The 15,308-nt window shown below is 36.7% G+C and overlaps 1 protein-coding gene across 2 annotated transcripts in view; it reads left to right on the forward strand.

The window, feature by feature from the left end:
• The window catches only part of LOC145983954 (uncharacterized), a 69,737-nt gene extending 63,784 nt beyond the window's left edge, over positions 1–5,953 (forward strand). For both annotated transcript variants that reach the window (XM_083117158.1, XM_083117159.1), the window contains one exon: positions 1,843–5,953. In XM_083117158.1, the coding sequence (XP_082973284.1) occupies positions 1,843–1,929 (87 nt within the window). In that variant the 3' untranslated portion in view covers positions 1,930–5,953. The remainder of the gene's footprint in view (positions 1–1,842) is intronic.
• The last annotated feature ends 9,355 nt before the right edge of the window (positions 5,954–15,308 follow it).

The raw sequence follows: 15,308 nt of genomic DNA on the forward strand, positions 1-15,308 counted from the left end.
GTCTGTTCTCCCTAATCTGCTCTTCCACTAAACCAAACCAAATTGGGATTCACAACAGACGGTCGACCACTTCGTTCTTCATCATGAACACTAACCCGTCCACCTCGAAACCGTCTCACCCATCTTCTTACTATTGAAGCACTCATTATTCCTTCTCCATACACCTCACAAATCTGACGGTGGATATCCGTAGCTGGAACATTACGTGCATCCAGAAAACGGATCACGGACCGCACCTCACACGTGGCGGGAGTTTGGATTGTCCAAAACATAACAACAACGCACTACGCACTACTCTCCTGACCAACTTGCCTCAGACTGACGTCTGGACTTCATCAAGGTTGTGGCTACACAAGGCGCATGCGCATTCACACTGCCCCGCTTGCAGCGCCACGGTATTCATCAGTGGAACTTACTTTCCGAACGACGTAATATTATAACAATATTGTGTTCTAATTTATACTTGCCATTTGTTATTTGATGGAAGTATAGAACTTAGATTACACATTGTAACATTCATGTTAGGAGTTTTCAAAAGGCTTAACATGCACCATACTATTATATTTTGTCATGAAATGATGCAAAATACACTTTCTGGCATTTAGAATTTGGATTAATATAGACATTTGTTGCACAACATAATTGAGGTCAACATAAATTTATGTATTTGAGTTTGTGGTGTATTGGATTCTAAATTATAATTATTGGTTTTGATTTTTTTTTTCTGAATTGCATTACTGATGTCTCCTGTTCTACATGGTACTTTTTGGTGCCATTCCCTAATGGTACATTATTCACACCACTATTCAGTAAGGAACAATTACAAAGTGAGTGGTACACATTATGTACCACTGTGCAGCAGGTCCTCTATCAATGGTGATAAAGAAAAAATACCACTATGCTGGAAAGGGTTTAACATGAAATTGAAATGATATTCAGATAACTAACAATGAGAGAGAATGCTACCATCAAAGTATCCAAAGTTTTGAAAATATAAATTATTCTCTTTATAACTATAGTGTAAGTGATTTCAATATTTTTTATTCGGAATGCCTCCATGCATTGCACATAAGTGATAAAAAAGTCAAGAATAGTGATGTGGAAATTTTTATTTTGTTTCTTCCTTAGTACTCTGCTCTGAGTCTGATTTTCTGCAGTTTAATTTTTTCCCACTACTAAAAGTTTAAGGAACTGTCACTTTTATTGGGATGTTCATGCTGAAATGCCCTGCTCTAAACCAAGTATTCCAGTTCTTGACTGGAGTAAGAAAGGCATTATTACCCATTATTAATGTCAAATGATGTGCCAAGTTATCATTTCAAAAATTTTAATAACTATGTTGCATTCTTCTATCATAAAATCTCTTGTTGTTCACTGATATCTTCACCTCAGAGCTCAAATTATGAAATGACTAAACAAGATTTAAAAATTTCAACCATCATTGTAATCATTAAAGATGATGAATTTTCATATAATGTAGGAAATTTTAACTCAAATGGTTGATCAAATAGGAGAAATTAAGAAAATAGGCTCCCCTCATACTGTCTGCATCCTAGGCATCAATTTATAATGGGACAGTGTCCTTCATAAATTCATGAAAGACTTACAAATAGAAGTAGACAAAAGGTAACACCACTAGTGTTAAATTATAAAACTGTGTTTTGTAAGTCATAGTGCATTGGTCATGTAAGAAGGATTTGGAGTTGGAAAACTATTTCAAAAGGTGTTGTTTTTGACCTGAGATGTTGAATCTCACAGTAAAGTTAGACAATAAACTTGTATTTTAAAAAGACATTCACATATATAGTGAAGGGAGTAATAAGTAATTTGCCTTGTTTCCAGTATGATCGTTCAGTGGATGAGTTCCTACGAAGAACAAGTGAAAGAAGAGAGAGAGATCGTGATAGACGCTACAGAGATAGACGTTAGTTGGTGAATTTCTGAATTAGGTTGTAACTAGATTTGTGGAAATAACTTTTGATAATTATGTACATTACTTGGTGCATTACAGTGTTTTTCATTTATAACCGTAAAGGTCACCATAGAAATGAAAGTATTGTGATTATATTTTTGTTATTTTTTAAAATGACATTCAATCTTGTGTAAAATATGCTGGAAACTTGCAATTCATACTGTGTGGTGAGAGAATCATAATATGAAGAGTGTAGTTACATGATTTTGTGATAAAGTGCACAAGATGGTCATGTACCACACATGTAACGTACATCAAAAGCATAATAGTTTAACCAACTAAGATGTATGGTGCAGTTTGGTGAATCTGAATGTGAATGGTGTATGAATTTTCTCAGATTGAATGAAGCATATCTTTCTTCAGAAACATATTACTGCAGTTACAGAGTGCCTCAAACCTGGAAAGATGTGAGCTTAAATATTTGCTGACTGAAATAATTCCATCCTCCTTCAATTGTTTTCTAATAAGATTGTAGAGTGACTTTTGTTAATTTGGGTTCGAATTTAATTTCATTTTGTTAATTTTGGTGCGTACCACTTCACCTCAGTGAGTTCATAATATTGTGTTCACCTAGTAGTATAAATTTTGCAAATTGGTATCTGGGTGTGAGTATGTGCAAGAGACAAAGAAATACCAGATGTAAATTGACACTTGACTCGTGCCACATGCCATTTTCGTAATGTGAAATTCTTCTCTCAATCTGGTAAGGTATATTTCACCAAGTTGACATGGTTTTTTGGGAATATTTTCAAAATGAGAACACTTACATGTTGTACACTGCTGCATTAAAAAGTGTGAAAGTAAGTTCCTGTAGGACAGTTAAAATTGTTAGGTACCTACTTTTAACACTGCCATGTCCAACATGTGAGTGCTTCTATTTTTAAAAGAAATTCACAAAGAAGTCAAGTGAACTTGGTGAAATATAGGATACCACATGTAATGGAGAATTTTATATTTATAATATACAAATGTATGTTTGATTAAAGATCATGTGCTTGCTAAGTATGGAAGGATTGACTTAAAACTGTGTATTATTTGACTGCTCCTCAATGGTAGTAAGCTGTTTCAGTTGAGTATTGTTACCACATTCAAATCAAATTTCTTAATTATTTAAAACTACAGGAGGGATTGACAAACTGTCAATCGCAAACTACTGGCAGCTCATGGGAACATTTTCAGTGGCTACACACTGTACATGATGGCAGCAATCTTTAGGAAGTAACATTTTTTAAAAATAAAAATATGAGATTTTAGAATAGCAATGAGCAGAACTGAAATAATAAAAATCTTTATGTAATCATTAGGGAACGGATTTATAGGTGCTAAAAAAGAGGAATTTAGGACTTTATAAACTCTATTTTAGGATGCTTAGGTGTTTAATAATTACAGCTATTAATTTATTATAATTAATAATAATTTTATGAAATAGCTGGTTTGATTTAATTTGTATACAAAAAAGGTACTATTGTCAGTGCAAGGAATTCTATTCTTTGATTATATAAAATATACAGTTTGTCCAATACAAAATATTTATTACATTTTGAAGCACTGCACTTGCATATACTTTTCAATGTTCTCTCTGGTGAAGTTCGTCCAGTCGTCCATGACTACATGGAGAACCATGCCACTGGAAGTTATTGTGCAAACTTCATAAATGCAACTGATGCTGATTCCCAAGGCAGGTTTGGATCTCGATGGCACAGTAGTTGCGTCGTCGCCTTGTAATCATGGGGACCCGGGTTTGATACCTGGTGGAGGCACACAGTGGATCCCACTTTAAACTGTAGGGCAAGTCCCGATTAGTCTATATGTGCATAAAGTGGGCTCAAAAAGCTCAAACTCAAACCACATGCAGGTTTGCAGTGGTCTTCTCTTCTTGATGAACATCCTCTATACTAGGGCAGTTATAGTTTCCAGAGCAAGTACTGACCTTTCACATAACACCTTGCAGACACCCCTTGCTTTGCATTGCTTCTTTTGCTGCTCAGAAATCATTCAAGTTTCAATGACCCTTAAATTCCACCTTAATGGTGATATTTTTAAAGTTACGCGAAAGGTTTAAAAGGTGTTTTTCAGGTCAAAATAGGGCTTTTAGGCATTTTAGGTCCTATAGAATTTCAGTAGAGGAGTGCTGTGTACATGAAACACAAAGTTCTCTAAATAGCGTATGTCTAGGATGAAGCAAAAAGAAATAGGTATGGACCTAGAAATTCATTCCCTAATGATCATGTCCATCCTTCCATCTCAACTGTCAGTAGCTCAGGAACTACCTGAGCTGTAGAGATAAATTTTTGTTGGACAGGCCACATGAGAGCAATCGATTCAATAGATTTTTTGATATTTCACATCTTAAATTTTCTAGTTAGAATTGATGCAAATAGAAGTTTGTGGCATAATATTTTGCATAATTTGGGAAATTATAGATGTGGTAGTAAATATATAGAGAGAGCTGATGTACTCGCAAAACTGATTTTCATTATTGTTCTGTTAATTTCGGTGGCCACTCATTGGAACTTGCTGCGTTGTTGGTTCTATTGGTTTTTGTGATTTTGTCAAGTGATTTAGATCTCTGAACTAAAATTTTCAAGTTAGAAATATTGCAAATAGAATTTTAAGCAACATAATAATGTTATTGCATTGTTCATCTGTCTTAAAAATGTTACTTTCATGAAAAGATGAGAGAAGTTATGAGAAAATTGGCCTGAGTGGATGCCAATGCTAGTGCTGCACCAACATTGTGAAAAACTATACATAACAGGTATTTTGATGTAATTCTTTTGAAGCGAAACTGTGGTAAACGTATGCTTATAAATGGAGTGGAATACTCCCTTGCTAAAAACAAATCAATATTTTGAACAATTTTCAGGTATCTGTATCGGTGGGAATCAGTAATGTTATTGGCATCTGAATGGGTATCAGTTCAAAGTGATATCTATCTCCTCAGCCCTGTAAAAAGATAAATCTACACTTGGTAGCTCACCATAAATTTTCAAATGTGGAAAGTAGCTCCATGGTACAATGAGTTTGGCGATCTCTGCTCTACACTATATTTACTTCATAACATTATTGATCCAAGCTGTGTGTCAGAACGTTTTTTGTTTTTTGGAACCTCAGATTAAGCATAATTAAATTTTCTTATAGATTTTTACATATTAGATGTGGATGAAAGAATCACACTTTTAAATGCAAGTTTATTTTTTGCTGCATATTGACAATTTTTATTGTAAAATATGCTAATTTAGATTGAACTGACTGCCTCATTTCTTCTTTCTTTCTACTTTGATGCATTTCTGACAAATATACAAAAGGTTCGCTTAAAGAAAAGTAAGGCATAATGACTAATTTAAGTAATGTGATAATTACAGTATTACAATTTAGCTTATAAGCAATCAATTGTTGTATTTTGGTGTTTTTCTGTGTATATTGCTCCTAATTATATGCATTTTCCAATCTTTTTATATGTATGGAAGGGAAATTTTACTGCAGTATTTAATGACATAATAGGCATGACATCATAAGCTGTTGGCATAAAATATAATGATGCAAGAAATAGTTTTTGCAATTAATTTTGTAGTTTATTTATTACTGATTCTTTTAAATATCATGTTGATACATCAGAGCAATGAGAATTTAACAAATGTTTAGTTAAAAACATTAATGCATGAATGTACAACAATGCTTTTGTTTGTTTGTTTTTCTACATCTTGTCTGGCATTGACTGTGAATATCATTTGGATTATTTCATGTTGCTTTGTTTCTGTTTTTCCTATTCAATAGTACTTTGTTTAGATCAAAATACTTGGAATTAAAAGTAATTTTAGTGAACAAATATTTGCTCAAATTTGGATTTGTCAATTTATTTTATTTGTATACAAATAAAACACAGTAACTTCCAGATATAAATGGCACATCTTTGCATTGTACAAACATGTAATTTGAATTCTGAAATAAAGAAAGAAATATAATTTGCTCCAAAGCAAATTGCAAACTTTGTATCTGTGAACTTGCACAACGTTTTGATATTGTCTATCATTCCATTATCAGACAGCCTGTTTTCAAATTTATAGCCACAATGAAATCTGCACAGAAAGATTGGGAAATGGGTCCTTTTTTAGTTGGGTTCTTGAAAGGGAGGGCTGTTTTTGGAGACAAACTGCATTTTTCACAGAACCAACTTCAAGGCCCGTGACCTGTAAGAGAGTTTGGGCTAGATGTGAAAAACCTTATCCAATGCATTTCTCATATTTATTACTAACGAGTTTAATTCAATGTGGTGGACCTCCACTTGGCACACACAACTATGGTTTGCCCTGGGCCTAACATGTTTCTATCATGACCAATTGTACCCAGCATAACACCTTTCCATTTTATAAGGGGTGTTAAGGGACTTTGACTCGCCCTAGTACATTGTAATCAGGCGTTATCAGTCATTACATATTAGTTTGTATCTTCTGATCCCATTGCAGTCCCAGTTTGAGAGTTTGATTTTCTCATATGTTTTAGAGTATAGCATGGTGTGCCAAATTTATCCCATGATTTTTGACTGACATGTTTTGAGATTTTTAAGGTTAAGTGACAATATTTTCTTTTTATCCAGAGGTAGGCTTGTTACATATCATTGGAAAGCTTGTTCAATTCCCTGCACAATAAACTTTATTTCAGCTTTGTAGCCAAACAGGGCAGAGTTACAACACATTTAGTATAGCTAAACGAGCTCAGAATGGGCAATTTCTGCAAACTTTGACCTTGAATAATTTTACAATTACAGGACAAGTGAGACTCAAAATTTTCAGTTACAAAGTTCCATGCATAGTTTCAATTCCATGAAAATCGGGAGATGGTCAGGTTGTGGGCTGTGTTGATTTCGTATGGAACAACTCATAGCACTTTAAGTAGATATTGATATTGTTAGCAGATATAAATAACCCTTTAAATACTCAAACATTGCAAAATCCATAACTTTAGAATTAGGGGTCATTCTATGTCAATTCAGGTCTCCCCGATGGAACAGTGGTAGGCATCGTCACCTTGTAATCAGGGGGTCCCAGGTTCGATACCCTGTGGAGGTGCACAGTGGTTCAGATCCCACTTTAAACTGTAGGTCCAGTACCGATTAGAAATAAAATTGATGGCTTTTACATTCCTTCTGAAAATATGATAACTTATTTCTGGAAATTTTTAAAAATAGCTACCGGATTTTATATTTTTCAAATTAACTCAAAATGTAAGAATCTAGCTTCAAAATATCATTGAAGCAAATTTTTACAGCATACAATTTTAAATAATGTTTTCATGGATGTGCGGAAGGCCCTGACCCCTTCCCTAGAAACTGAATGTCAACCTAAAGTATATATATTACACATACACTATAGTCGGGACGCGATAAGAAGCGGTGTGCAATCGGAATGCAAAATGGCAGAACGTGACCAAATTCTGTCTCCTCGTTGGCTGCCATGTGGCTGGGCGCTTTCTGCGTTGCCACATTCGCGCAAACAGGCAGACAGGGTAAACAGCTGTTCTGTTGGCAAGCTCGGGGAAAAAATAAAACGTCACGCGAAATTAAGCACGTACGTATCAGTATGCTAATATGTTATTTCCGTCGTAAATTGAGAAATTAACAAATCTAGAAGTTTGAATATGAAGTTTATTGTAGGTTAACGTTAACTTCCCATGCGAGTTTTACTTTCTGGCAAGCATGAAACATTTTCTCTTCCTTCTCTACACAGCAACCAAAAACCTTCAATGAAAGAACCTTTGTTGTGTTTTTATTATGGTACATTGCAAGCATCAGCTACCGGCATCTTTTTACTTGTGTTGTGTCGTATCACAATTACGAACAAAAGAAAATGCGTCTTGTGTTATGAACAACTCTGACAAATCGTTCTCCTTGATTTCATGCCACCCTACTTTGCCTTCTTTGTCACACAGTGGCGTTCGTCTTTTTCGCAACTTTATACCGACCGCAGCTATACCCGCCTATTGTTTTTGTATACGAAACTCGCCCTTTATTTTGTGAAGACATGGAATTTATACTTCTGTAACATTGTTGAAGCTTCAGAACGTACAAATGAAATGTATTTCTTGAAAATTAAGGTGAATTACGTATAAACAAATTACGTACAACTTGGTTTCGTTAACACATTTTTAAATTATATTTTGCGGAACCTACAAAAATTCACCTCTAAAACAGAATTTCACAGGAATGAGTTACTGTATTACGGAGAAGAATTTATCAAGAACAAATCAATTGTGTGTGAATTGATTGATTGAGTTGGTGTTTTAAAGTGCACTTTATGCACACTACGGCTAATCTGGAATGGACCTACAGTTGGAAATGTGATCCGAACCACTATGTGCCTCGACAGGGTATCGAATCCAGGACTACTTGATTACAAGGCGACGATGCTTACCCTACCACTGTACCATCGGGGAGGCACATGTGGGTGTGTGAAGTGAGATAATTTGGGAAGCTACATGAGAATACATTTCTGGCAATACAGAGTTCAATAAATTACAACGAAATGCTTGGCAATTGCTCGATTTTCATAACATTAATGATACATTTGGTACATGTGTTTTCGAGCTACCTGTAAGCTATGTAAAAACATAAAAAATGAATAAAAGAACAGAAGTAGTTAACGTTGTTCCTTCAAATATGAACAAAGTCTGAATGAGATCAATGGAAGGGTCCCGTTGTTGACTGTTTAATCATACAAGTTTTTCTGTGGGCTCGCGGAAATCCTGAAGTAGGTGAATCTGGCAATGGCACATCACTACCAGAGCGGGTGGTTCCACGCCGGTTGCTAGCGACAGTTACAGCCACAATCATTTGTGTTTATTATTAAAAGGATATTGCAGGAACATAACTTCATATTGATGGAGTGTTTCTTTCAGGGGCGACACTACTATGGGGGGAGGGGAATACATCTCGTTTACACCCCCCACCCCCGAAAAAGAAATTCTGCAATTTTTTGTCGTCCTTGACCTTTCGAGCAAATACTGTCAGTTTGTATTGCATGGATTACATAGACCATCTCTACAATGAGATCTTTCAAACCTCTGAATACATGGGGTTATACCCTGACGTGGCAACAGCACAAAAATTTCTGCCACCCACCTAATTCCATGACTGTGCATTTACAAGGTAACCAAAAAAGTTCTTGCCATTCTAGAGCAGTGATAAACAAAGAACAATACAGTGGACGGTACGTACCTTTAGGTTTCGAAGTAATCTCCATCAGCATCCAACACATTTTGCCAACATTTCTGCAGCTGCACAATACCCTGGTGATAAAACACGGTGAGCTTGGATGCAAAGAAGTCCGTGAGTGCGTTTCGCAGGTCTCCTTCATTTGCAAAGGATCTCCCACGGAGGTGGTTGTCGAGGGAATGAAACGGGTGGTAATCTGTTGGTGCAAGGTCCGATGAATATAGTGTATGGCACAGTGTCCCCAGCCAAGTTGCTGAAGGATCTCTTGGGTCCTCTTTGCCATGTGTGGCTTGGCATTGTCATGCACGAACAGCACACCCTTGCGTTTCATCAATGCCGGCTCCTCCTGCCGCAATACACGGTGCACCCTTTGCAACTGCTGAGAGTAGAGGTCAGCAGTGATGATGGTCTGACCAGGTGGAAGGAGCTCGTAATGCACAATGTAATCAAATATGAGTGTGTTCAGGTGCCGAGTGAGCAAGGACAAACAGGCTGTCACTCATTGTTCCTTGTTGGCTGCTGACAATGTGTGGGGTACACACTTGCTTCACTTGTATGACTTCCCTATCCCATGCAGGTGCAGTCTGACTGTTTCAGCAGAAACATGGAACCTTTCTGCAGGTCTATCACATGTTAGTCCACTGTCCTCCTCGATGGCTGCTTTCAGGGCCTCAGTCATCCAACACATGTGGTCGTCCACTGTGAGGTTCATCCGAAAGGCTCGCATCTCCCGAACGGAATTTCTGGAACCAATGCCTGGCAAGTGCGGCGACTTGATGCGGCAGCTGACAGGCCCACTTTAAAGCCATACAACAAACACACGCGAACAAGCTGCTTCAATACCTCAATATCTCTTTGACACTGGACGAGCTATGACTGCTGTATGTGCACAACGTGCATGTATTACTGACAGTCGATGGTCAGACTAACTCCCGATTGCTTGGCAGGCACGTGCGTCATTTTGTTTCCTCTCTGAGAGTGCATGATACATGGGACGTCAAAAACTGCAAGAACTTTTTTGGTTATCTTGTAGATACACCTCGGGAATGATTTTGTTATGCATTTGTTCATTTGAAGATTGTCGATGAAAAATTGATTTTTCATATGCTGAGGGTGATTCCAAATGCTGACGACATTTTCAAATCTCTGCCTAAACTACATTTTTGGAGATTAAGAAAAGAAAAGAAAATATCAGGGCATCACTTGCTATACATAGTTGGACAATAAATATTTTGAAATATAATGAATGTTTGGGGAGCTTTGGGATCACTAATGTTTTGACCATGGGAATTGCCATTTTCATAGCAGCCAGATATTTTGGAGGTCAAATAAGATATTCCAAATCAACCAAGACAATTAAGTATGACACACATTTGGCATGGTTAATACATGGAGGAGATATTTATGTCAGAAAAATAATTAGAAAACAAAACTGTGATAAATTGTATTGAAGCAGATTTAAAACCTTGTGTGTGTAGTATTTTTGTATTATTTAATGGCCTACATAATTCATTCCAACATAGACACAGCACTGCATTCACAAAATAATTTGATTCATAAACTGAAGTTCAGAATTTTCATTAATAGTATTAGCTAAAAATGTTCTTCATCTTGAATAACATACTTAAATTTGAGTATCGTTGCAGGGGAAAGAAGGTAACAAACCTGCGTCATAAAATTAAGTGACACTGTAAAATAGTTATTGCTTTTTTCTGGGAAGAAAGGTTCTGGCACTATTCAAGTTGATTTGTTATGTTACTGTATTGGTTTCCTAGTGTGTTTTTTCTTCATAAGAACGGCTCAAAATTGTGTTCACAAAAGATGATGCAACCAAGTGTATGTAAACACACACTCACCCATATAGCACAAATCTCCAAGTGATATCCAAAACTGGATAACTAAAACATCCATTTCTGAATATCCAAAACAGAGCTAGATCTTGTCCAATTCTGGATATCAAATACAGAGGTAGATCTAATTCAAAACTGGATATCCAATAATGGATATAAATAAGATATGTTTTGGATGTTAGGAAATGGACATATTATGTTTTCATACTTTATCGTGCAATTGAAACAATAATTGCACTCGTTCATTAGCATTTATAAACTTTATTTACTATTATTGGAGGTTAAAACTTCTTTTATCTTAGAATCGGAAATGCTACAACACAATGGTGACTAAAATCGAGCCAATACTCGCTTATAATGTCGCAAATCTCCCAACGGTTATTCATAGGATATAAGGTCCATGTACGTATACTAGTGATATCCATGATATGTCCATAGGAGCTCCCAGCCTGCATATTCAGAGGATCACTAGTGTGACCATTGTCTGTCCCCCAGGGAGTCCCTCATGCATGCAAATCCAGGTGTAAAGCCAGTCTCGCACAATAGTTAAGTAGGTCCTCGCTTCCAGACCCACCTCAGACTCAAAACTACCATAAGATTTTTTACATCTTCAGTTCGCGAAGGCAGCAAAAGGGGTCTCTCACGATCCTTAAAATCACATCTTTAAAAATGGGGACTGCACAAACACTGTATACCACTTCACAAGTTTAGATGCTAATAACTGCTAAAGATTTGGGAAAATTATGTTTTCTCTTAAAAGAATAAGAGAATAACATTGGGGCTGTTGAAAAATGCAGCACATGTAACCTGTGGCAGTGAATGTGAGTATATAACATGTTATTTCAAGTTGATATATCACTTTACAGAGACACTAGCATAAAGTTGCATTACCCGTATATTACGATAGAAGTTGCATATTCTAATGAAACCCTTCTCATACGGTTTTGAAATATATTCCCCAATACAAACTAGTCAAGTAAATTACATAAACTTCACAACATTCAAAGTGCGAAAATTGTGGTGTTTACATTAAGTTACATCATAACAACACTAGCAGATTTATTTACTGTGGTGCTACACACAGCATGGTCTATTTGTTACAGCCAACAAACCAGAGTTTACTTCAAAATAGTATTCCCAAGGTTGTGAAAGTAACAATATCACAGTAGAAAATTTAGACAGGAACTAGTTATTTAAAATGATAATAATTGGTAGACACTTCACTCTACAAATAAAATATTCACCCTAATCATTTATATAGCTGTATTGGTCGAATATTTTTCTTCTTTAAGCTGCCTTGAATAAACCGTATAATATCTATTGTCTTTCTTCTTCTACTTCCTACTTCAGCTCACCAGTGTGCTCCTCAATTCTGATTGGTAGTTCTTTGGTATTAACGATGTATTTAGAGACCGTTCCTAATTCTGTCTGGAACTGAATAAGAGAAAGCTCTCACACAATCATTAAGAAAGGAAGCTAGAAGTCGATCACGAAGTGAGGATGTGCCTAACTGCCATGTGAGACTGAGACTGGCTTAAGTTCCTTTATGAGGCTTTGTGTCTCACTCGTTGTTGCCAGTTTGAATTCAGGAAGTTGCGATACATGCACATGGCAGTGAAAAACAAGCTCAATAGTCTGCTTATCATGGATATGTACGTAAATATAATACATTTTTCTGATGTGTGTTTTTGTGTGTGGCCAGGTAGAGTGAGAGAGAGAGGAGAAAGTGTATGTTGTAAACATGCGAGTACAAATCTATCTAAATAGTCCAGATGAAATACCCTTAGCTCCATGGAAGTTTTTTTTTTTTTTTTTTTTTTTTTTTTTTTTTTTTTTTTTTACTAATGCAGATTATTTTCTCATACACATGCGATTTCTTAAGGATTTATGTTCAAAAGACATCTATTTGATGTCTAAATGGTGTCCTAATAAGGCTGTGTCTGAAAGGTACAAAGTGCAGACTTCAAGTATGGTCTTGACGGAAGTGACATCACGTAGTGTAGTTCGAAAGCGCCAAGTTCACCAGGTATCAAGACCACAGGGCAGGCACGCCAAGTTGCAGGCTTGGTCACATGGCAAGTGGACTTGTTGTTCTTTTGTTTGCTCCATGTATGAGAGGTCCAAAAATCTATCCGCCAATGAAATCATCTGCCCATTGCACTGAGGGTAGTTAGCATGTGAGTTCATCCAGTTCCGGCAATGATTTACGGAATCCATAGTTTTGATGGAAGCACCAATGTTTCAACCTAACTCTCTGTCTTTCTTAAACCACCATCTGGTTGTCCAGTTTCCGACCTTTCCAAATTTGCAGGTATTGTATAAAATTCTGATCTCCATATGCAGAACGCACAATGAGTGTGTGTTGTAAGAATTATTAAAAACTGAGTACGTTCATGTATGGCTGATGAGGGGTTAATGTCTTCCTTAATTCCAACCTGGGAGTCCAATATTTTAAAAGTGGTGCAAAATAAGGAAATTATCAATAAGTTTGCTGTAACAACCTTGCAACATCAGAAGTTATTATCATTTATGTAAAGTGCTATTGCAATCAATGTCAAAGTAAAATGCAATATACATGTAAATGTCGGTATTCATAATTGGGAAAAGAGAGACGCTGTAGTATATAAATACGGAGAAACTAGTTCTCACTTCTCCGTATTTATAAATGTCTGTGTTGTGAACAATACCTAAAGTAAGCAAATATAGCTTAAATATGTCTGTATTATATTGTTCCGCAAATTCTCTCTGACTAAAATAATTTGGTATAAGGGAGGGAATGTTCTACCTTTTAAGGGGAAGTGCATCATAGGTCTGAGGGGAAGGGGGAGGGCCACCCCTGGGGTGAATGATTTGTATTCCGATCTATTCCCATCACAACCAGAATAATTTTTTTCCAACCCATTCTCAATTTCTAGGTTGCTGCCGTACTTGTATGTTTATTTTTTTTCTTTCATTGACTTCTCCGGGACAGAGGATCACAGTAGTCTGATGATTAAAGCAGTCGAATGTCGAGGATGATGGCAGGTTACTGAAAAAGTTCTCGCCTCTTGGTGGATTTGATCCTTGTACCTTTGGAATATGGAGCACGTGCGATAACCACTGTGACACACGGTCTTTAAATTTCAATTTGCCTTTTCTTGTTCCATGAGGAAGATAGTAGCCAGCATGTAGCAATAATATATTTCGGCAGCTTCATTTAGGCTACATGGAAGGACAATTGAATGGTAATCGCTGCAATTCTGGTATTACTGCACGTTAAAATAATAACGTACGTTTCGTGTGCATTGATATTTATTAACATCACTATCCCTCTGAACACGTGCCATTTTGTTCTGGAAAATGTTAGACAGAGCTCACGTTTCTCAGTCATGATAATATTTCGTATATTGTTTGTTATTCATCGAAAGATGTTCCTAATTCTCCAGGAACTGAAGCATAGGATAATATGATTTCGCATCTACAGAATTGGTTGTGAAGTCCAGAATCATCACCATGTTGGTTACGTAGATTGCATGGTGCATATGCAGTATTACATTGTGTACTAACATGCTTTTGTTCTTCATGTGTAGACACCGATCGCTATTCCCATGTTAATGTGTAGGGACGAATTCCAATGCAGAAGGTATTCTGTTCTGTTCTTTCAAAAAATTACAACATGGAGACAGACGGAACCTAGAGTCATTCTGCCCAAGGTGCCTACTGTATTCATCAAGTAGTAATATCTGATTCCTAGCCAAATGTCCACCCTGGGGTGAATGATTTGTATTCCGATCTATTCCCATCACAACCAGAATAATTTTTTTCCAACCCATTCTCAATTTCTAGATTGCTGCCGTACTTGTATATTAAGGCCAGTCTTCGTCGGTAGACATGTCTACGATATGACTGACTGAAAATATTGCATGTAAAAGAACTTTCCTCCCTCAAAGCTCAAACCCAAAGGGTGGAACAGCTCTCTGCACAAGAATCAGTTCGCCCCTAACCAAAAGTCACAACAACTGGCATATGCCTCGAGCAGGAAGTAAAGCTTGAAGTAAATGCCAGAGTGGTGGTGTGGTTTGGGTGAATTATTGGTATTCTGATGGTCCAAGGATCGTCAAGCCTCCACTACGGTAGAATTTTTTTCAACAACTTGGAGCATTCTGTTATTACGCTTTCCAGACTGTTGAGAAGGTGAAGATTCCATGGAGTAGATATCTGATGTAAGTGGTCTCATGGCGCGGTTGTTAGCGCAGGTGGTTAGTATTTGAAAGGTCCAAGGATTGATCCCAGCAGG

This window comes from Lepisma saccharinum, chromosome 2 (assembly GCF_977018435.1).
Source record: "Lepisma saccharinum chromosome 2, izLepSacc3.1, whole genome shotgun sequence".
Classification (NCBI taxonomy): Eukaryota; Metazoa; Arthropoda; class Insecta; order Zygentoma; family Lepismatidae; genus Lepisma; species Lepisma saccharinum.